Source organism: Akebia trifoliata, chromosome 2 (assembly GCF_017979445.1).
Source record: "Akebia trifoliata isolate Shusen 1 chromosome 2, ASM1797944v1, whole genome shotgun sequence".
Lineage (NCBI taxonomy): Eukaryota > Viridiplantae > Streptophyta > Magnoliopsida > Ranunculales > Lardizabalaceae > Akebia > Akebia trifoliata.
In genome coordinates this window covers 11,772,040-11,795,403 of record NC_141376.1, presented here as the reverse complement: position 1 = coordinate 11,795,403, position 23,364 = coordinate 11,772,040, and the positions used below count along the sequence as shown (strand labels likewise).

The 23,364-nt window shown below is 34.8% G+C and overlaps 1 protein-coding gene and 1 pseudogene across 2 annotated transcripts; both read left to right on the top strand.

Annotated features, from left to right (window-relative positions):
• The first annotated feature begins 3,737 nt into the window (after window positions 1-3,737).
• LOC147409573 (uncharacterized) lies at window positions 3,738-14,087 on the top strand (annotated as a pseudogene). Its single transcript, XR_015174483.1, has 5 exons — window positions 3,738-3,917; window positions 4,037-4,100; window positions 4,892-5,940; window positions 9,537-10,404; window positions 13,614-14,087. The product of XR_015174483.1 is annotated as an uncharacterized LOC147409573 (transcript).
• A 7,099-nt stretch (window positions 14,088-21,186) lies between these two features.
• On the top strand, window positions 21,187-21,687 carry LOC147409572 (uncharacterized). Its single transcript, XM_086418106.1, has one exon. It carries the CDS (start codon window positions 21,187-21,189, stop codon window positions 21,685-21,687), a length of 501 nt encoding a protein of 166 aa, XP_086274232.1.
• The last annotated feature ends 1,677 nt before the right edge of the window (window positions 21,688-23,364 follow it).

Below are 23,364 nucleotides of genomic sequence, written 5' to 3'. Positions count from 1 at the left end.
TTATTTTTAATTCATTTAATAAACAAATACTAACATTTAAAGACTTTAACCAACTTAACATACTCTCTCTCTCTCTCACACACACATACACATATATATACATATATAAAATAAAACACGACGATGGATCCCATTCCTTTCTCACAATTTATACATCCCACAGAAAATGTACATCAATGATTGTCTTTAAGCATTTCTTTTCTTTCCCTTTCCAGAGATACCTCCAACTTTATCATTTTTCCTTTTCTCCACCTTTTTTTCAAGTAATCTCTCCAACTTTATCCCTCCTTTTTAATTATACCTCTTCCACTAATGATAAAATGACGTGCTAAAATGTACGTAGTTTGTAGGCAACTAACATGCTAAGTGCACAAAACTGTAGATCTTTTTCCCTATGTATCCCGAAGAAAAGATCTATGGTTCTGTGAACTTGCCATGTCAGTCTTGAACAGATTGCGCATGTTTTAATGCGCTTTTTATCATGACTCTACCTCTTCAATTTTATTATTTTTTCTCTTCTCCCTTTTTTTTTTTTTGATAATATCCCTCTAATTTTACTATATATATATATATATATATATATATATATATATATATATATATATATAATCTCAAAGAAGATGCCCGTGCTATAGGCAAACTTTAGAAATAACACAAAAAAATTTATACAAAAGTAAGTCCAGCAAATGAATTTCCATAGAAGAACATTTGCGCCTCCAACGAGTCATAAATTCGCGCCAAGCAAAGCTACAAAAACCACTCAAAATTAGAACATAAATGAGAAAAAAAAAATGCAAAGAAAGATGGGACCTCCAACAATTGAACTGCGAGTAACACTGGACAAGAGATCCAGCATGCAAGGGGACATGGGCAAGATCCAAGATATGAAATAAATATCTCCCCATGTGATGTGAGGCTTCTTAAAACCAACTTCCAAAAAAAAATTGTGTCTGGATCTAAATATCCAGATGAGATACAGACCTGATCCAATAACTTATCCAATCCGGATCCAATCAGACTTTTAAATAGTTCCACACCGACCATGGTCTCCTTCAAATCTCCTCCATTGATCTACTCAAAGCCAACTCTGGTGCTCATGATTAAACTCCAAATAGATGTAATGGTATTATTTTATATTCTTGGGTCGGTTCATGTGTTGTCCCGACCCATTTACGAGGAAGTTTTGAATTTTGATATCCTTGTCACGTTACAAGTTACAACTAAAATTGGATTGGATCGGATCGGATCTTCTAATGTGGATCATGAAATCCAATGGAAAACAACATGGGGGTGAGAAATAGAATAATAGGAGCGAGTGTGGAATGAGCTGTCCCAGTCCATGCTGATGGGATCCACAACCATCTTTCGTTGTTGGAGTCGTGGCCTACAACATCAAGTCCAAATCGTTTTCTCACTTTCCCATCTATTTCCATTTTCTATGTTGTATAGTCCTTGTCCTTGTCCCAAATGTTCCTAAGCCCTTATCTTTCTTGTCTTTTTCTTTTTCTTTTATTTTAATTTTTGTTTTTTTGTGTTTTTTGGCTACTTAAATAAAAAGCTCTCTTCTAGATGATGGAAATACCATTTTTCTTTCTCCATAAAATATCCCATCAACCCTAAATGGATGATAGACATTGAGATTAGTGGAAGTGACATGAAGGGATGGCTAGGATGTTGTTGAAGCTTATATAATATGATAGACATTGAGATTAGTGGAAGTGACATGAAGGGATGGGAAGGGATAGCAAGGATGTTGTTGAAGCTTATATAATATGATAGAAATTGAAATTAAGATGGCTAGGATGGTGTTGAAGCTTATATAAATGGGCATTGTTAACTTGTGCCCCAAGGGTACACTTTAATATGGATTAAATACACCTCCAAATTTTAAAATAAAAATACCCTCAAATGCTTATTTCCATGGTGTATTAAATGCATCTTAACATGTACACTTAGGGCACACGTTAACAAAACCCTATATAAATAATCTCGTTTGGAATCTTACATCACGTGTTTGCATTTGCAAATAAACTCTACTAATTAAGTCAATTATAAATTCGACAAGGTTTCAACTTTAATTAGGGTATATATTGTATAACCTTGCCTTCCTTGACTACTTATTATAGTATTGGAGTCTCTAATTGTAGTGCTTGTTTGTCTAATTGTGTTAATTGCAAAAAAAGTTGATAGGTGTCACTATGAAAGTTTCGTCAACAAATTTGTTTCTCTTCATTGTCACATGTCTAAAGGATTCCATGCCCTCTCCCATCACTCTTGGATTCACATTAAAATTTTGGGAGAATATGTACATCTATATGTTCACTAGGAATCTTGATCGTTGTATGGTTTTCAATGATATCGTCCTTAATCTACGAGGTATCGGACCATGTGTTATATTCTTGGATCATTGTATTTGGGAAGATGTTTTCGACAAAAAATGTTCGATCAATCTTTGTTTCTGAATTATCCTGAATTCCTTCTCCTCCCACAAGTGTATATGCCACCGTACCCTTACAAACAATCTCTTAAATCACATTCAACGATTAGAATATAAAGATACCAAATTAATCTATTATTGCTAAGCATCAAATCGAAGGACATGTTTGAAGAGGTGTCAATGGATAGTTGAAATTCGAAAATTTCAAATATTGGATTCGAATTCGGGTACTTTTTGACATTCGAAATCATTTCGGATATGGATTTGGATGTGGGTATAGCCGATTAGATAAAATTCGATTCGAAATCATTTATATCATATATACAAGTCGCGATGGGGGACAATGTTTTCAAACTTCACTTTTTCGGTGAAACTCATTTGTTAGATTGATAATGATCTAACAATGCTTAATTGCCTAAAAACCCACTCATTATTTCCATCGAGCTCCAACGCCCCTCTCTCCATTCTTCTTCATTTTCTAATAGTTAAAAATCAAAAACCGTAATTCCCTCCCATTAGTCTAAGAATTCGACGACAAAGAAACAAGATTAGATTCGGATGTTTGTTCTTTCTCTCACCCCTTGTCTTCATCTTCATCGCCATCGTTTTCCTTAAGGTTTACGAATAAAGCAGTTATCTCCAACGAATCAACTTGGGTAAGTCCTCTTTGTCTCTCTCATTTTCAACCTCAAGTAAAAAAAAAACTATTGAAGGATTTGAGAAAAAAATTGAAGTTACATGAGTTGAAGATGAAGGTTTGAGAAGAAAATGATTTTTGTTGTTGTTGTTGTTGTTGAAGATTTGGTATTGTGAAATCCTTTCTGTGAGTTCGAGCGAGCCAACAAAATGAATCATTTGAATTCAAAACGGATATTATCGAATCGAATTCAAATTCAGAATTTTATTTTGAATATCTATCGAATATGGATTCAGATTCGAATATTACTAATTTTTTTCATATTCAAATTCGGATCTATCTATATCCGATTTGGACAGATATCCGTTGACAGCCCTACCTGTTTGAAATTGAATTGGTAGGTCCCAAAATTCATGAAGAGAAACTAAATCGATGGAAAAAGAAAGTGAAAATTAGTGATGTCTAGGTCCCACCCCATTTCAAAGCTTTTAAATCTTAACGTAAATAATTTAGGAAAATTGTTTCTGTCCACCTAAAGACAACGTCTATCCTAACTTTCCAACCGTCACATTTCTGAAGTTGTGAATATCGAAGATTATCCAATGGTCAATATTTACTGGGTGGACAGAGAAACAGCTCATAATAATTTCGACAAAAATCGCCACTGCAAGATCCTCTCTCTCACACTGTCTCAGGATCCGTCTCTCTCGCACGCACGCACGCGCGCGCACACACGTACGAAGAGCTTCAAAGCTAACTCTTTGATTCAAGAGAGTTGATTTTGATCAGTGTGGGTTTGAGTTCAAAACTAAGTGTTCATCTATTTGTAGTGATCATTCCAAGGTCTCTCTCTCTCTCCTTTAACTTCAATATTTCTATGTGAAGTATCCAATCATAGTTTGAGAGTGTTTGTGTCAGACTGGTGCATCTGTAATTAGGGTTTTTTTTTTCTTTCTTTCTAGGTTTTATACTTATTAGGACTTATGTTTAAGCTTTACATGACTTCAAATTGATGGTGATCAATTGGTACGTTTTAGGGCTTTTTATTTAATTTTTTTATTGTTTGAGAAATTGATTTGCAGTTCTTTACTATATAGATCTAATTAAGAATTATATTAACTTCATTTGGGTGAACTTAGTGTTTTAAATTCCCTCTTTTCCTGTATTTTGATTAGCTTTTGTTGGGATGGTTAGGTTAACTGTTTGTTAGAGTTGGGGATATATATATATTTTTTAATTTTAGTTTTTTGTCTTTTTTTTTCCCCTGTTCACTATTGATGCAATCACAGTTAAGTCACACTTTCTTGTTTGAATTGCATTTTAATTATCTTTAGTTTTTATTTTTTGTAACTTTTAGTGAGAAAAAAACTGTAATTTGGGTTGTGGGTTCAATCTCATGTAGGCTATTATCACTTTTGTAATGTGTTTCTCTAACTGATTTTTCACAAGAAGTGGTACTTAGTTACAATTTAATCTTTTCTCACTATCTTCCCTTACGTGTTTTCTTGGGTTCTGATTTGTTTGTGATAAGGGAGAGATCAGAGTTTATATTTGTATTTCTATTTGGTGTGTGCAGCTGATTGCCTACGTCGTTCTGTTTGTTTAGGGATTCGAACATTCGTTCAATTTATTCAAGTATAGATACACTTTCTTAATGATTAATATTATCTGGTTAACAGAAAAAAAAAAAAAAAAAACAGTTTATTTTGGACCTTTCTTTGATGACGACCCACTTAATTTCGCCATTTTAGTTGATTTGGGTATTATTTGTAGTCTTCTAATGCACTTTCATATACCAATGTGCCATTACAATGCAGCTTCGAGGAAATTTATGTGATGTCTGCTATCCGTCACAGAATTTAATCAGTGCTGTTTGAAGAATAATTAATTATAAGAACATGGATAAAATATCTCAGGATTGCCCATACCCAGGTTGCTTCTTCTGTGTAATGAAGGAAGGAAATCCTAGTAAACGCCGAACTAGCATACTTAAGTTTTTCAGAGAGCTTCCTTCACAGGATGACGACGGTCAGGTTCTCCCAATTAGTGGCCTTTGGAACACTGCCATGGCACATCCCAATGACCCTGAGTTCATCGACTTGGGAATATTTGAGTGCATGGCTGCACTTATTTGTAAAGGTTTAAAGAATCGGCGTTGGCTTTCTCACGACCAAAACATTTACATTCCATACTATGCAGCACACATTATTGGATCCTACACTATGAATATGGAAGAATTCGCAGAAAGTGCTGTTCATGCTGGAGTAATTCCTCCCTTAGTTGAGCTTTTGAGAGGGAGATTAACATGGGTTGAACAAAGAGTAGCGGTTCGAGCTCTAGGCCACTTGGCTACATATGCCAGCACTTTCCTTCCGTGGCAAGTCACGGAGAAGTTCTTGAGCTCTCCATTCAATTGGCAATGAGTTCACTTGAAATTGTTTACTCTCATTTTTATCAATATGCAGATAGAAGGCTTAGTTATCATTGTGATTTGCTTACACGTGGTATGGGTGGTGTGGAGATGGAATCTAGAAAGGCGGAAGAATGGGCTAGTCAGTTACAGTGTTGGTCTCTTCAGCTTATTAATTGCTTTGCTTTCAAACCTGAGTTTCTCTCTGTTATATGCAAGACTGAATTCTTAACAAAACTACCGGGCATGTGGGGTGGGCTTGTTAATGAGAACTCACCGGCGGGTATTGGTCTATTGCGAACAATTTGTCATCATAAGCTTGGTAGGGGACCAGTTGCTAATTGTCCTGGTGTCATCGAAGCACTCTGTAATATTGCCCGCTCATCTGATGATTGGCAATATATGGCAATTGATTGTCTTCTTTGGTTGCTTCAAGATCCAAGTACTTGTCATAAGGTAAGATTTATTTCAATCTATGTTTCCTATAACTTTTGTTGACTTGCTTTACTTTTTTTTATTACTTGGGAAATGAACTTGCGAAAGAAATATAATCATGCACGATGCATCACTATAATTATTTTTTTCTTGACAAGAATTTTTTATATATTAAAAATAGTTTAACATCAAGGAGGTTGAGTTACCTACTTGCATGCAAGTTAAAAATAAGAACCCTAACCACAAACTACAAAAGTACAAACCCCAAATCCTATCGAAATAAAAGACCTTCAAAGAAAATCCCATGAAAGTTGGTGTTTACCTCACATCAAAATAAATGAATCTGAAAATAATAATTAGAATCTGTTTAAACGAGGACTCATTCCCTTTGAATAATCTGGAATTTCTTTCCTTCCAAATCCCCCAAAATATAGTAAATGGAGTAATATATCACAAATCCTCTCTTTCTACCATATAGTCTTAATTTTTAAACACTGAAGAAGAGATGGAATGGACTTGGAGAAACACCATAACATGTGAAGAAGGGATACGAAATGAGCTCATATTGCTCTTGTAAAAGAGCAATGAATAACAGTGTCACAACTAGATTTGCACATAGAACAAAAATTAACTGGTATGATGCCCCTAGCCATGATGTTATTTATAGTTTGAACCTTATTCAAGGCAATTGATCAAATCATAGAAGAAACTTTTGAAGGAATCTTTGGATCCCAAACCACGGGCTGGAAAATTTTCCATCACGACTATTTGAGCACGCCCTTTGATCATCCTCCCTTGAACGTTTTCATTAAAAAGCATCACCCAAACAGTGGAAAATTTGTGGAAAACACTGTTAGATAATTTGTAGTTTTTGAAAACACAAAAGAATACTTTCCAAAGAAAAGAAATTTAATAAGAAATTTTCTTTAACAAAAAAATAATTATTTTCCACGAGGTTTTCTAAGCAGCTATACAGGGCTTAGTTTCTAAGACCTACCTTTTTCTACATTGTTTATATTCCCTTCTAAAAGTCCAAGAAAACTACCTTCTTGTTCAACTTTCATAATTGTCATCAAAAGACTGGATCTTTAAAGCACTTTCTCAATGGTTACATGATTTTGGAGGTGGATAAGTGGAGCTACAGGTACACATGGTAGTTGGAGGGAGTTTGACCTATTTATCATGGGATGTTTGTTGGTCGGTCTCCCTGTGTGACAGAGAGTTCACGAGTTTCCTCATCAGGTTTCGTTAAGTTTTTTTTTGAGTTGATTATTACTTGATTGACTGGTTTCGACAAACCACTTATAACCCAGAATTGAGAGTGACTGGAGGAAAGATTTTTTTATAGTGGTCATCCGGTTTCTTGAAAAATATAATGCGTTGAGGAAAAATATAATGTAACAAATATGCAAGAAGCCAAGGAATGATAAACTAGAAATTCAAAAAAAAACTTGAAATCTTTATTATTATAGGAAACTTACAAACTTTATTAGTCCTGGTAATTTGTGTACCGGCCATTTACTCTACATATTAATCTCTAATCCATGGTGGCACATCTTTACTATCACTGCCATCATTATCATTGCTTGTATTGCTGTCCTTATCCAAATTACCACCTTCTTCAACGTATACTTTCTCTTCTTATGTTCTCTTGTCACTAGATCTCACCAATACCTCATTTCTGTCAAATTGTTCTTCAGCTTCTTCTTCTTCTTCTACTTCTTGTATTTCATCCTCATCTTCTAGTTGTGTAGGCCTTGATCGTCCTCCTTTTCTTCTTTGGCTTGAACTTTCTAGCAGTGCGTTTGCAAATGCTGTTCGTTCAACTTGAGCACATGTCTAATCCTTTTCTTCTTCTTTGACTTGAGCTTTCTCCTAGTGCTGGTGAGAATGCTTCTTGTTCAACCTGAGTTCCTTACTTCTTATTGCTTCTTTACGTGTAATTTCTATTAGAAATATAAGAAGTAGAAGTAGAAAAAGTAGACTACAAGAAGTGGAATAAGGAGAAGATAATTAGTTGAAGATAAATGTGAGCTTTAGAGATCAAATGCCAGCCTTTTAGAGACTACAGAGCATTAGTGCTTAGAGAGTGATAGGGATGGGAGGGGTGGGAATGAGGTAGTTATAAAAGTGGTAGACTTGAAAAACACTACCCACAATTGTTGTAGATGAAAGGATCTGAATCTGTCATTGAAGTGTAAATGTCTAACCGATCCCTGCAATCATTATCCTAGATGAATACCACCACCAAGCAGATTGAAGGGCTTCCTTTCGTGTTTCTTGTAAAGGGATGGAGTATATTCTTTTTGTTTCCTCTCTTTGTAAGCTTTCTAGCTTTGGCCTTTCAAAAAAAAAGATGGAAGAAGATCAAGTTGGTGATGTGAGAGCATTGATGTCACAATTGATGGCAATGCCAAGTAAGTACTGATGAAATCATCAACAATCCAAGACTTTGGTGTACTTGCGTCAAATGCAGTTTAGGATCCTAGTGGTTTTCATCATTGAGGACAAGGTTGCTTTCAAGTGCGTGGAATTTTGTGATCCGTATTAGAACATATTAAAATTACTATAATAGGGTAGGTGAAGAAGCATAATAGCTTGCATAGTAGGATTAGATTAATATAATGAAGTTAGTTGATGCATTGTACTAGGATGGGTCAATTAGCACCATAGTATTAAACTTTGGCTTATTTCTATGAAATATTCCAAAGATTTTCTTTTTCAAACGGCTTGAGATGAAATTTGACTAAATTTTTTTTTGTTTTTGTATATATTTTTCAGTGGAAAATCATTGTTTGTTTTACAAAAAAAAATTCTAGTGGATAGTAAAGTTCAACCAAAATAATCAAATTTCAGATATAAAAATGCAAGCTTTTTTGTGGATATATAGATAAACAATTAATTTCGGCTAAAATATTCTTTTTTGGAAACATATTGCTAAAATTTATAGATCTCATGTAGAAATGACTTGTAAATATTATGTGTAATATATTTATTTCTAGAAGTGAGGCTTACACCTCAATCTGCTGAGGAATTCCCCTCAAGGTTGTGGTCAGGTGCACAGGGGTCATAGTGATAGATTCATATGGCAGTTGGGCTCAATTTTGAATTAAGTCAACTTGTTTCCCCAAAATATTGTTATAACACTGCAACACAACCTAACTTGGGTTAGGTTATATGCATCATTTTCATGTTACTTGCAAGAAATCTCAAATTAGACGATTCAAGCCTTAATTTGGTCCATGATTTTGATAAATTTGGGGGTCCAACTCAAAACCAATTGGCAATGAGTGGAGAGGCACAGGATCTTATAAGGAGAGAGACAAGGCAATTTGTGTCCGATGTGGGATTAAACTCAACAAGCCCCCACACATGTGGGCCGGATTGGGCCAAAGCACGTGGAGATATGGCAATTTGTGTCCGATGTGGGACTAAACTCAACAGATTTATGTTGTTTTAGTCGTTGAAAAATTGTTGATGATGCATGACGACACTATATATCAGGTGTTTGGCTCGAAACCTTTTTAAAGTAAATCATAGTGATAGAAGAGCTTGCATTTGTATTTTACCCATTTATACTTTTTAAGGTTATTCATACTTCTTATTTTGTTTCACAGGTGATAGACAAGGCAGTACCGGCCCTTTTAGATCTTGCAGAAATCTCAACTTTAGGGGATCACAAAAAGCTTGGGGACTCTATTGTTAATGTTCTCGAAGATTGTGTTCAATCCCAAGGAACGGGACGTAGCTCTCTCAGTAACCGCATGAAGGATCAAGTAGATGAACTATTAAACTCTAGACAGAGATTGAAATGGGAAAAGAATATGCCAAAAGAGGATCTCCATATCAAACAAGCGGCAGCACTAGTAGTCAAACTTGAAGGCAATTCTCTGTTCTCCGCGGGAAATATAGCAGGAGCTGCATCAAAATACTCAGAAGCATTGGCATTGTGTCCTATGAAATCCAAAAAGGAGAGAGTGGTGTTATATAGCAATCGAGCTCAATGTCATCTTCTATTGCAACAACCCTTGGCGGCCATAAGTGATGGTACTCGTGCACTTTGCCTTCATAACCCTTTGAACCGCCATGCCAAAAGTTTGTGGAGAAGAGCTCAGGCATACGATATGCTTGGATTAGCTAAAGAAAGCTTGTTAGATGCCATTCTGTTTATAAATGAGTGTTCCCAGTCTAATGATCCTGACCTTTCGTTGAGGCAAAATAAGGTTCCTGACTATGCAGAGCGATTAGTCAAGAAGCAGATGCGTGCTGCTTGGTTATTTAGAGAGGCAGCTGTTAAACATGGGGTTGTACATTGTGAGGGAGAGACAGGTGACATCTATGGCCATGAGGGTGATGATTCTGAATGGGAGACAGCAAGTGAAAGTGATATAGGAAATGATGGGAGAGGAGAAATTGGTGATGATGACAGTGAATGGAAAATTGGTGAGGAACGGAAAGACAAATATGAGAAGCCGTCTTTAAAAGGTACCTAACACTTCAGTTATTGGTTAATTGTTTTGTTTTGTAGTATAAGATTTATAAATGATACAAACTGATCAAGATGACCAACAAAATTACAGAAAGCGAAACCCAAAACACAACAAAAACATACGACTTACACCATTGCAATACAACAGACCTACTCTCTTGAAGATTTTATGCCCACCCCCCCCCAAAAAAAAAAAAAAAAAAAAAAACAAACAGTATACTCATAATTGAATGATCTATTTCTTGAATAAATAGTTCATTTCCTTCGAAAATCTGTCCTTTGCACTCTTTCCAAATTCCCCAACATACAGCAAAGGGTAGAAGGTTCCACATCATTCTCTTTGCATTAAAAAATGCATATCCTAGCCGCATTCATTATTCAAATATTGAACGAAGTGAGTATGGTAAATAACTGACCTTTTCCCTGGGCTGCTTTGTGATGATGGTAGTTCGCCAACTCTCTGTCTTCTTTTCCTCGAGGGCAATTGTTAGCTGCATAAAGAGCTCTTCTAATGACTTGATCCAATGTTATCATCTTTCCCCAAACAAAAATGATACCTTAGAAGGCACCCCCAACCCGCAAATAGCGACATCTGGGAAAGAGGGAGAACCCACCTCACTAGAGCATGATAAAATGAAGTAACTGAAAACCAACTGGTTCAACTACCATTCCATACCCTCTCATCCTCCCTGTCTCCAACACGAGGGGCCTCCTCAATGCACCAATGTCCTGGCAACCTCAAATACCTCCCAATCATTAAAATGACGTCAAAACCCAAGGTCCCCCATTCAGACTCTTAGTGCAATCCCAAGAAAAAACTCAACATGGGCACATCTTTCCTTCTGGATATAGAAAATAAGGTCGGAAATTGCTCCTTCAAAGGGGTTTCAGCACACCACAGATCCTCTTAACAACAAATTTTATCACCTCTCCCAATCTTAAATCTGAAATTTTTACGAAATAATGGGAGTAACATCAGCATCCATTTCCACACCCTACAACCATATGTATTCTGAGATTTGCCACTATCCCTATCAAGCCTATCTTCTCCAAATTTTGCAATAATGATTCTACTCCAGAGACTGTCCATTTCCATTCTACATCTCCATAGTCATTTTCTCAAAATTGCTGAGTTAATTAGACCCACCTTTTTAAAACCAAGACTTCTATGCCTCCTACCAGACTTATTGTTTACGAGATGATGCTCTCTTCTTTCCTCATTATCATGTCATGGGAAGTCAAAACATTTTATCCAATTTCAATTCTACACTTCTTGGGATCGAGAACATAAATATTATACTGAAATGCTTTATGGCACTTTTTATTAGTGTAAACTTCTCAATCACAGCTTTGGAAAAATACCTTGCTTGCCAAGAACTAAGCTCTTACCCACCCTTTCAATAACTGGATTCCATATTGACTTGCTGTATGTTGCACCCAATGGATATCCTAAGTATGAAGATGGTAAGGAATCCGCCTGGAAACCCAAGAAAGCCATTAACAAGTCTATATCCTGGATGTTCCAAACTGTGAACACCTTACTTTTATGAAGATTCATTGGAAGTCCCATACAAGCCTCGAAACAACATGAAATTCCCTCAAGGTCCCTCTCCTCCCTCAAAGATGCATCCAAGATTACCAATATATCATCAATGAACTGGAGACGGGAGACTATTGGACCAGTTGGATGATAAAAGAAAACATGATAAATCAACATTCTCCACTCCTCTCCAGTCACAAAAAGCTCCATTTTTTTTATATAGAAAAAGTCTCGTTTAAAACGCGTGTTATAACTCAGACAATTAGAACAATAAAAAAACTGGTCTATTTATTTTTTTTAAAGAGTGCTTTTACGTTTTATTTTTTAAAAAATAAAAATTCATTTTTGAAGAACTATAGTTAATTTTTATAGCCTTATGGTTGTTTGTGATTTGGTTGATAAATGTTGTTTAATTCTTGATGATAATGTCTCGATGTTATGATTTTTTTTTTTTTTCAATAGTATCTTATTCTTCCCAAAAGATAAATTTATGGTTAAACATTTTTTAGCATCATAAAATGTATAAATATGTGTGGAAACTTGTTATCAAGCAAGATCTTCAATAATAGTTTTTTTTTTTTTTTTCACAAAAATATATTGGAAACTTAGAATAAATCTCTAATATATTATATATTACATTTTTTCATAATTGTAATATGTATTTTTTTTATATCATTTTTTCCTGTTTTGTTTGTGTTTTTTTCCTATTTTTTCCGAAGTTTACTCTTGCCATTTTAAACTTGGATTCTGACTTGGTTACTATTCTCTTGCCATCATTCTCCCTAGTGCTTCAAAACCCAGAATAAAGAGAAATGGAGATAATGGATCCCCTTGCCTTAGGCCCCTCAAACCCCTGAAAAAGCCTACAGAGGAAACATTCACCAAAATCTAGAAGAAAGAAAAGAACACACTTTATTACCCACTGAATACATCTCTCTCCAAAGCCCTTCCAGCCCAACAAGTATCCCTAACAACCCCAACTAATGTAATCGTAGGTCTTCTCTAAATCAATTTTAAGAAGTATGAACAACCCTTGGCCTCTGAGAATTTAACCTAGAATCTCAATACACTTATTAGCAATTAACACCATATTCAGAATCTGCCTTCCCCTAATAAAGGCAGTTGGAGATGTTCCACTAATATCCTGAAGCACCATTTTCATCCTCAAAACAAGCATCTTCGATATAATCTTGTATGTGGCATTCACAAGCTAATAGACCTCAAATCTGCAATATCTTCTTCTCCGTGCTTTATCTTGATCAAAGCAATGCACATTGTATGTCCAGATATTCATTTAAGAATGAACTCCCTGTATGCAATAAAGTACCATTAGGATATTGTGAAATAAAGTAATTGATATTAGTTGTTTTACCATTATAAAGTTTCAAGGTATCAACACATCGAGGATACAACTCTGGCATGACCTGAATGAATCACAACTGCTACCCAAGGTCAGAGTCCTTGTTTATGGTCATGAAGCTGCTTATCAAATATTATTATGCCATGTTCTTATCCTCATCTAAACATAAACAAGTTATTCATGTTAATTTCCATATTCCATCGGCTTGTCTCTGAAAGCTTTTATTTGGTTCTTGCTTTTCTCATTGGTATGTATGTTTATTTTTGGTACCTGAATCTTGTATTTGAATTGCTGATTTCACACAGATATAAAACATGGATACAGTGTCCAGCTAGCTGAAGATGAAGCTTGATTTTACATGGAGAAGGTCAGTTCTATTTTCTGGTTTCAGCTTTCAAATGTAAACATATATTTCAACACCACTGAAAACCATGATCATGTCAATCTGGATTGGTTGTTGCTTTCTCTTTTGGAAATTAGCACTAAAAAGGTTTCGATCCATGTCTTTGTAGAGTAAATTTTGACAGTGAAGTATTTTGCTCCTTGTGTTTAGAATTGAAACTCTTATTTTCCATATTTATGTTTCTTTTTATTTCTTTTGTCCTTGTCTTGGAGAATAAACTGTGAAAAGATAAAAGAATTTGAGAGAGGACAGGATGGTCAACTTATGGGTGATTCAGAAGCTTGTGTATATAAAACCCCATATGGGTTTTGACTTTATTGTGTGTTTATGATGAACCTGTTATATAAAGGAACGTATTCTCATTTTTATTTCTTAATTATTTTCTTTATTGGTTACTAGTGACTAAGCTTTCATGAAATCACAATTATTTTCTTTAGTCTCTATATGTGCGTGTGTGTGACTTGCTAATTAGGGTCTTGATCAATATGATCAACGACTATTAAGATCCTACAATTTCGATCGAGGGTCACACCCTTTCAAAGTGAACGTCATCGGTTACCTGTGATCATGAAACCTCATAGCAACTCCAACGCAATCAGGCTTAGGCTCCCCATCCTCTCTCAACTGCCATTTTGCAGAGTCAGAGCCAAAGCCCTCCAAAGGCACTCCAACACACTCTGCATCTGACTCTTTACTTTAAATTTTTTGGAGAGAGGTTTGTAGTAGGCAAAAGGAGAGTGAGATTCTCTCTCTACCTTTGGCAGCCAATGAAGATGATGCCGGTTGGGAAGGATTTTATAGAAGTTGAATTTTGATTAGAATTCAAAAAATTATGGAGTTATTTTGGATAGCATAGTTGGAGTGCGTAGCTCTTAAATATCCAAAATGATTCTTTATAATGGAATGCCTAGTCAATATGCCTAGTATTTATGAAAAGCCTCATTGGAGTTGCTTTTATTCCAAATATTGTAAGATCAATGGGTCAAATCTTAAGAGTTGCAGCCTACCGCGCACCCAAAGTAGAGGCAAATGGTCCAAACCCACCCATTAAACTTAGGTCAAATCACACTTCTAACTAATGCTCTGTGACTAATCCAAATAGAACCTCCAATTAGCTGACTTGGCATATCATATTATCCAATCCGACCGATCGTCACTTCTTTGAAGACTTTCCAATGAGAATGATGCAACATATGCATATGGGACAGCAACCACCCATCAAAATTTGTTCAAATTATATTAGTTTGTTTTGATATTTTTCCAACCAACTCCTATCTCTGGTTCAAAATTCTGGATGAACCATCCTCTTTACATAAATATCTTTCTATGTTTTTTTTTTTTTTTCTTTCTTAACCAGTTGGTGGCATGTGTAAACTCATATGTATTACAAAAATTAGGACATATTCCTTATTAAAATTTTATATATTTTTAAAAAAGTTAATTTAAAATTTTAAAATAATAAGTATAATTTTATACTATATTTTACCATTTAATATGTTGAAAATTTATTTTTTTATAATTTAAAATATTAATTAAGGTGATTTTGAAGATAACATAATAAAAAGATATATTTGTAATTTATAAAATTAACATGGTTGTAGGGATATGTATGAGTGTAATTTTATATTTTATTTGTTTTGACGAAAATGATATTATAATAGCAAGGTTAAATGTGGGGTGGATGAGGAGCATTGTTTGACGTCTTGTCTTGTCTTGTCCATGAATGAGATCGAATCATCTCGGATGAGTTTTCCGATACGCTTGAGTCGTTTTGTTCACCAATGAGAAAAATGAACCATGGTTTTAAATCTTGTCTGATACGTTTGACTTGTCTATCTGTCTTGTTGGTAGACGATACCAAGACGTATCAGCCGAGTCATCTTGGTCTTGAAGGAGATTTAAAACCATGATGAGGAGGGGGCATTTTTGGTCGAATATGGAGTCTAATCACTTTACTTCACCATTTCTCATTATAATAATAAAGATATTTGAGATACCACCTCATGTTTTCGAATTGATCTCGATTTGCTCTTACAAACTAATAAAAAATGACTTTAATACTCCCAGGGGCGGATTTACAGTGGGGGCAGTGGGGGCAATTGCCCCCACAAGAATTTCTAAAATCCATAAGGAGGTATTAATAATTTTAATTTTTTTTTAACATTCTACTGCTTTGCCCCCACAGAAGTTTTGAAATTTTTTTTATTTGTAATTTGCCCCCACAAAATTTCAACATTCTACTGCTTTGCCCCCATAGAAAATCATAAAAAAAATTTATTTGTAATTTGCCCCCACGAATACAAAATCCTGGCTCCGCCCCTGAATACTCCCTCATGCTCATCATCATCATCATCGTCATCAAACCCAAGAGGTTGAAGATGACTGGCTCGGAAGGCTATTTTCATTGATTTATAAGAGAAGACTTAAGTCGAGTGCCATGTTAGCAGTTTAAGAGGTATATCAAATAGAGTCATGCTGGGGTGACAGTATTTACTGTGATTCTCACAATTCTGACGTGGAGGTGGGCACATAAACGTAGATGGTTTTTACTCGTAATTAGTGTATCAAATATTCACCAAAACATAGACGAACTAGGTGAGTAGGGGAGTCTCAAAAATTTTGAAGCTTCAAAGGTTTTTCCTTGGAATTGTAATTTTCTGATGCCTCCTCCTTTGACACACGCCCCATGATGTTGCATGGGCTAAAATAATAGATTTTTTCTCTTTGGGATACACAACTATGCATCTCCATGAATATGTGCAGTTGTGTATCCGGAGGAAAATAATCTATGATTCTAGCGCATGCCACGTCATGGGGCATATGTCAAAGGAGGCATCAGATAATCATTATTCTTTTTCTGGACATTTTTGTCATCGAAAAATTTATTGACCAATGTATTAAAACTTGTTGATTGAAATTTGAGTTGATTTACTAATAAAATAATGATGAATGCACGCGGGTGGATATGTGGTTGACGTGGCAAGGGCATAGAACTGCACATCTTTTTCCTATGTATCCCGATGAAAAACATGTTAGCTGCGTACCCAACCGCGTGCATTCATCCCGATTCTTACTAATATCTCATTTGAACTAACCATTCAAGTTGGCTCAAGAACTTGTCGAGCTCGGCTAAGTAATGTGAATATGAAATCAAATCCTGCTTTTGATGTCTTTAACTCCTTAACTGGTCTTCTAGAATTAGATCTGGAAACTCTTAGGGCATGCATGTTTGGAAATGAGAGTTGGAGTTACAACTCCCACCTTAGAATTTTAATTGATTGTTGGTTCACCAATTCCATTGAGTCCCCAACTTTCATATTTTTAAAGGAGTTACAACTCCCACCTATGGATGGGATTTCAACTCCAAGTAAAAAATTTTAATCCCAAAAATTGAATTGACTCACCTGAGTCAATGGACGGGGTTGGGTTGGATTTTAAATGGGCCGGACCTATTTAGGTTAAAAAATCAGGTCCTAACCCAACCCATCTAAATATCGGCCTAGGCCCGACTTAATAAATAAAGCCTTAGTTTGAGCCAGGTCCACTAGGACTGTCAATGGATCGGGTCCGGATCAGATCCGGGTTGGTTTGGTATCGATCCAATAAGGATCAGATCCGAGACTGATTTGATAAGTATCGGACCCTTAGCAGATCGGATTTGTATCAAAACTCAATATTAATATCCAAATCCGATCCATTAACAATCGGATCGGGCCAAATCCAATTTTATGTACAAAATCTAAATCATCTTCATACATCTCAATAAATATATTAATAATTTATATACTTTCTAACATGTTATCGGATTGGGTCTTTACTGGATTGGGACATGGTTGATCCAGATTCGATCCAATAAGATATTGGATCGGTTCCTTATTGGTTTCCAAAATATCAATCCAGACCCGAAGTTATTGGATCGGAATAGATTGGGTTTCGAGTCTGATCCGATCTATTGACAAACCTATGATCCACTTCCACCAACATTCAGGCTATTTGCAGGTCGGGCCGGCCCAAACTCATTTTCAAAGACACTAGGAAGAAAAGGGGATTATTATTAAATTATAATAAGACTATTATATATTGTATTTAGTATAGTATAACAGGTCGAGCCACCTACGGGACCTACATTCAAAACTCAAATCCGGCTCAATTATTAAACAGGCTTAGACTAGCACAACCTGATAATTACATGGACTTAATAACTAAATCAAAACGGAAGGGATCAGACCAAAAACCCGACCCATTGACGGCTCCAATATAAATCATTCAACTTGCTTTACATTATTCATAATCTAGATTCTAATTTAAATAATAATTATTTTTCATAAAATAAGGTGATTAATAAGTCATAAAATGAGTCAAATTTTATTTAAAATTCAAGTGATCTGAATTTAGAGGGTTTGGACCCTTGAAGTAGATCTGAAGAAAAATATGGGTTGATGTCCATTAACCCAGGTTAGATACGGGTCAAATATCTATACCCACCTAGATTTGAATGATATATTGCTTTGAAAAAAGACGGCTACTGAACTCCTAAATTTAAAATTAAAATTTAACATTGGAAAATAAGTTTTTATTAATTTTTTTTCTTCAAAATTTATAGAATTTCGTCTTCTATATCCATCTGGCATCAGATTATGTTTTTGGATGTTATAAAGTGATCTCAACAATCTTTAGTAAGATTGGAAATCTCGTTAAGTTACTAAGGCTAGACTTACTTTAAATCTTAACATACTATTTCATCCCAAAAATCGAATTAATTGGCTTGCTCAGTCATCCTGTATATTAATCATTTAACTCACTTTCATTATTTATTAAATGAATTTTCTATTTAAATATATAATTTAAAATGAAATAAAGTGATAAGAAAATATTTAATCACAAAATCACATTTATTTAATATAATAAATATTTAAATCAATAATAACATTTAGTTATTTATATAAAAAAAATATAAAATCAAATTGACTCGGTTGAGTCATAGCCGATCTTAGCAAAATACAAGGGTTGAAGTTTTTTTTTTTTCAACTCCTAGGTTGAATTCCTAGATAAACAAAACATTAGAGTTTATTTGAGGAGTTATAGTTAACTCTATCGATTCCAACTCCAACCAACTCCAACCAACTCCAATTCTTACTCCAACTCAAATTCCAATTAACTCCCGCTTCCAAACACACCCTTAGTCTTGTTGGTGGGGATCTGTAAAAATACTCTGACAATCAGATCAATCGAAGATTCAACATATCTAAAATTTAAGATGAATAAATTTTTTTTTCCTTCATAAAGATCATTGTTTGTAAAATTTCTGAACGTGTAGATATATCTTGAATTGCTCATTCAATATCATACTTATAGGAGCTAACACGTGACCAATAGAGATGTTTTAGCATCTAACTAAGTACCCATATCGTATCTATGTGATGTGGGCAATTTTTTTCTTAAACATAGCCTATTAGGTTTAATATTCTTTCTCACAACACATAATACAGACATAATTCTAAAATTTTGAAATTTTCAAGTGTATTTTCAGAACTTTTATTAAATCTAATCAATATTTATTTTACTCATGGGAGTCGATTCGACTTGTATGTCCATTGAGTTGACTCCAGCCAACTTGTCGAGTTTTTGAAACATGGTCTTAAACTAATTCCTTGGTGGACCTGGAATCCATCAAGAAAGGGTCTCATTCCTTTAAGTCACATGTACATATAATATGATTATCAAATACAAAGTATCTTATAAGTGTTACCCATTATTCTTCAAATATATAATTTTTTGGTCCAAAATAAATTCGAGCTATCTGGTTTCCACCATCCAACAAGGATGAATAATTTAGAGCCATACACCAAGCTTTCTTTGAGAAAGGTAGGATTACTATATGCTTCAAACTTTCTTTTCCAGCCAACGTGTTAACCACGATTTAATCCCTCCCCCCCAACCCTCTTCAGGTCCTCTCCACTCTTTTTATTATAATAAGAGCAAGAAATCAAGAGCAAAATCTGTTTCCATTCAATCTTGCAGTATAGTAATATATAATAATCACTATCCCCAAGGGATCAAATCCACTTGTAAAGGCAGATATTGATTTAAAACAAAAAAAAGTACAAGATTATTATGCTATCCATCTAATTGTTCTTGTTTAACCCTATCAACTAAAAAATTACTTGAATTACTCTTGGGATTGTGGACGACATAAATTGGTAGGGCAACATGGCAATAATGATGTGGAAGAAGATACCACTATGAACCATACCAAGGCCTCCATATGGAATGATAAGGTCATCCGACCATGACAACACGGACAGCACAGATGGATGACGTCCGTGATAGTGTGCATCTCTAGGGTATCATTCACATGGAAAAGTGGGATTTCAGGTGGAAGTGGTCCCCTTTCACAACCCAGTGGGATATACCCAAAAGCTAGGGCAGACATGGTGCTCGTCTAAGATATCCCTCTCGGGACACAAGGACGAGTCACGCTACAACAAATCTTTCCTTTACGATGAATTTTTTTTACATGAATTTAGTTTCATCACAAAAGATGGACTTTATGCGAGGAAAATTACAATTTATCATTAAATATGTGTTTATATTGGTTTTTGCTACAAAATGTTTAGTCGTTGCAAAAAGTAGTGGCTAAATCCTTGGCGTCAAAATTCCCCACCAAAAGTATAAGTGGCAAACATTTAACCATGAGCCTATTTTTGTCAAATATTACATTTTGTCCCTAAAAATGCGTTATTAGTAATTCGCCACATACCATATTTCGTCACTAAATAAGTAGAACAACATTGTTATTGACAACACTTTTAGCCACAAACATTTGTTCGTCACAAAAGATAACTGTTGGCTGCACATTTTACATTTCATCACTAAATATATATGATAAGTTATTTGCCACGAACCTCATTTCTACATTTGTTCACACTTATTGGATCTAGTATCCATCCAATAGTGGATAGAAGAGATGGAGCACAACTAAATACATATGGCTAAAAAATAAAATCAGCTCCCTCCCTCTTGGTTATCACCCCTCTCATTTCATCCCTCTTGTTTGATCAATGCATGATTGATGCAAAATAGATCTGGTATGGTATCGATTCAGTTGCAAATAGGATCAGATGTTAGGGCTGATCTATGCAATGACAGCCCTATTAACATTTAAGCATGGTTTCAATGGTAATTATACATATTCAACTTTTCATGAGTCTCGAAGGGTGGCTTGAGTCAATTTGAATTCAATTTCAAAGCACATATCAATGTATATTGTATTATATGTGAAACAAAGATTTGGTGGGTGATTTTATTTTATTTTTAATTAACCAAAGAAGCTTCATTCAAAAGTAAAATCACCTTCTCTATTAAAATAAAAAAACACTTATGTATAACAACACCATACACACCAAAGGCATCTTCACCCACAGCTCATAACCTTGTACTGCTTCTTTAACTTTCTTCTCTCTAGACTTTCTACCATGGATGCTTCTCAAAATCTTCCCTCACTTAACTGTGAACTGAGAATCATAAGAGCGAGAAACCTCGAATTCGTATCAACGGGCAACCTCTTTGTTAGATACTATCTTCAAACTGGAAACAACAGAAAAATTCAGCTTAATAGTCGAGAAATATCATCAAATTTTGACCCATATTGGAATGAGTCTATTTCTTTGGAGTGTTTGGGAGGCCAAGACACCATTGACAAGCTTAAGAAGCAAAGCGTTGTGTTCGAGCTTCGGTGGAGAAACAAAAAACCCATTCTTGGAAAACTTGGTGGGTCTAAGCTCTTGGTTAGAGGAGAGATTGAGTGGAAGGACGTGTTAGACTCTGCCGAATTGTCTATAGAGAAATGGGTTAACTCGGTTACGACGAGTCGTCTTATTCCGGAAGGTTTAAAGCCGCCTGCACTGCAAATTGGGATGAAGGTTACAGTCCAGGGGAAGGCGGAGATGTCAAAAAGGAGGAGAGATTGTGGATGAGGAAATGGGACGAGTGTGGATGCAAACATGGAAACTGCAATGGTAGAGATGAGGATATTTTCGCACTTGCTGCAGTGTTGTTGTAGATGCTAGCATGTACATGGTGATTAGGTTTCTCAAATTTGAGATTTAGTCCATTGGAATTTTTCTTAATATAATATACAAGGAAGAAAATTATGCAATTCTAAGTTGTTTTTGTAAATATAAAAAATCTCATTAGCTTTTGAGTAAAAATATTTATTGCACTTCACCAAAGTACACTTTTCATTAGTATAAAATAAAAGAAAAAACTAATAAATCAATTGAAAAATAGACTTAGAATTCAAGGTCTAGATGTCCCGTTCCTATTTTATAGGAACAGTATCTATGTGACACGCTTTGGTTGAAGTCAAAACATGCACATGCATAGACATTCGTTCCTATCTATAGTTATGGGACATCATACTACATCACAACTCTTTAAAAAAAATAAAAAATAAAAAATAAAAAATAAAAAAGATATTAACGTCCCAATGAAATATTGAATATTGGCTTTCAATACTATTTAAGCTACTCTGATCTCCATCAACTCAATTTGGCTTAAGTTTTCTGCTTTTAAACATTATTATAAACTATGCTCAGCATTGTCAATTATTAATAGAATACTAAAATATGCTCTGGTGGAATCCATCAAGAATGGTTCACTTTCCTTTAGCAACATGTACATTTAACATGATCGTTAAGGATTTTGTGGTCTAAAGTCAAAGATTTATTCTTTTGGTTCAAGATACAGTCTAAATAGCATCCACCCATCCAACAAGGATGAATGCGATTTAGAGCCAATTATTATGCTTTAGATGTAATGACCTGAAAATCCTAAAATGTATCTCGAGGAAAGAATTTTAGATCCGTGCATTGATTTAAAAGTATGCATTCTTAATTTTTAATATTTGAGAAAAAATAACTTCACCAATAGATTTAGAAGGATCGAGAAACATACTTTAGCCTGTAAGCACGCCTAAATCTTAAGTCGATTCAAAAAGTTATCAAATCCTCGAGTTTCGCATTAGATATTTTTTCAACAGGTAAACAACACTTTAGAGACGTAATTTGAGGAAACCAATCATACCATTAGATTCGTGTCGAAAAATCACCCAAAATAGAGTATAAGTTTGTCCAATTCGACATTCGAAAAAAACAATTCCCAAAATGACAAGTATGACCCAACTTAAGTTATATAAATCTCTGAATTCTATTAGAAAAATCAGATTTTTCTTATTTTACTCTTTAAACAAATCTCAACCATTTTTTCTCGATATTTGAAATTTAGATCTACGCCAAACGAAAATGATCCGAGCTTAGCCGCAAGAAGGAAAGTTGTTAATCTCACCGAGGGTTACGCGAGGACGCAAAGAAATCCGATTTTTGCCAGAAGAAAATTTTGGAGATTGGCCGGAGGTGATTTTAAACTCCGTTCAACCGATGAATATAGTTTGAGGTAGGTTGCCTTCCCTTCTACTTTCTAGTTATGCGATAATTTCATAGAAAATCCATGTGATTGTCGATAAATCAATCGTTTCATTAAGTTTATACATATTTGAATGATTTGAATCATGTTTGCATGCTTATTTATGATTGGTTTTAGTTCATTTGATGTAATATAAGCATTTATAGTTGGTATAATATTTGGATCGATTT

Coding starts and splice junctions, on each gene's coding strand:
- LOC147409572 (XM_086418106.1), top strand. CDS start 21,187: ATGGATGCTTCTCAAAATCTTCCCTCACTTAACTGTGAACTGAGAATC.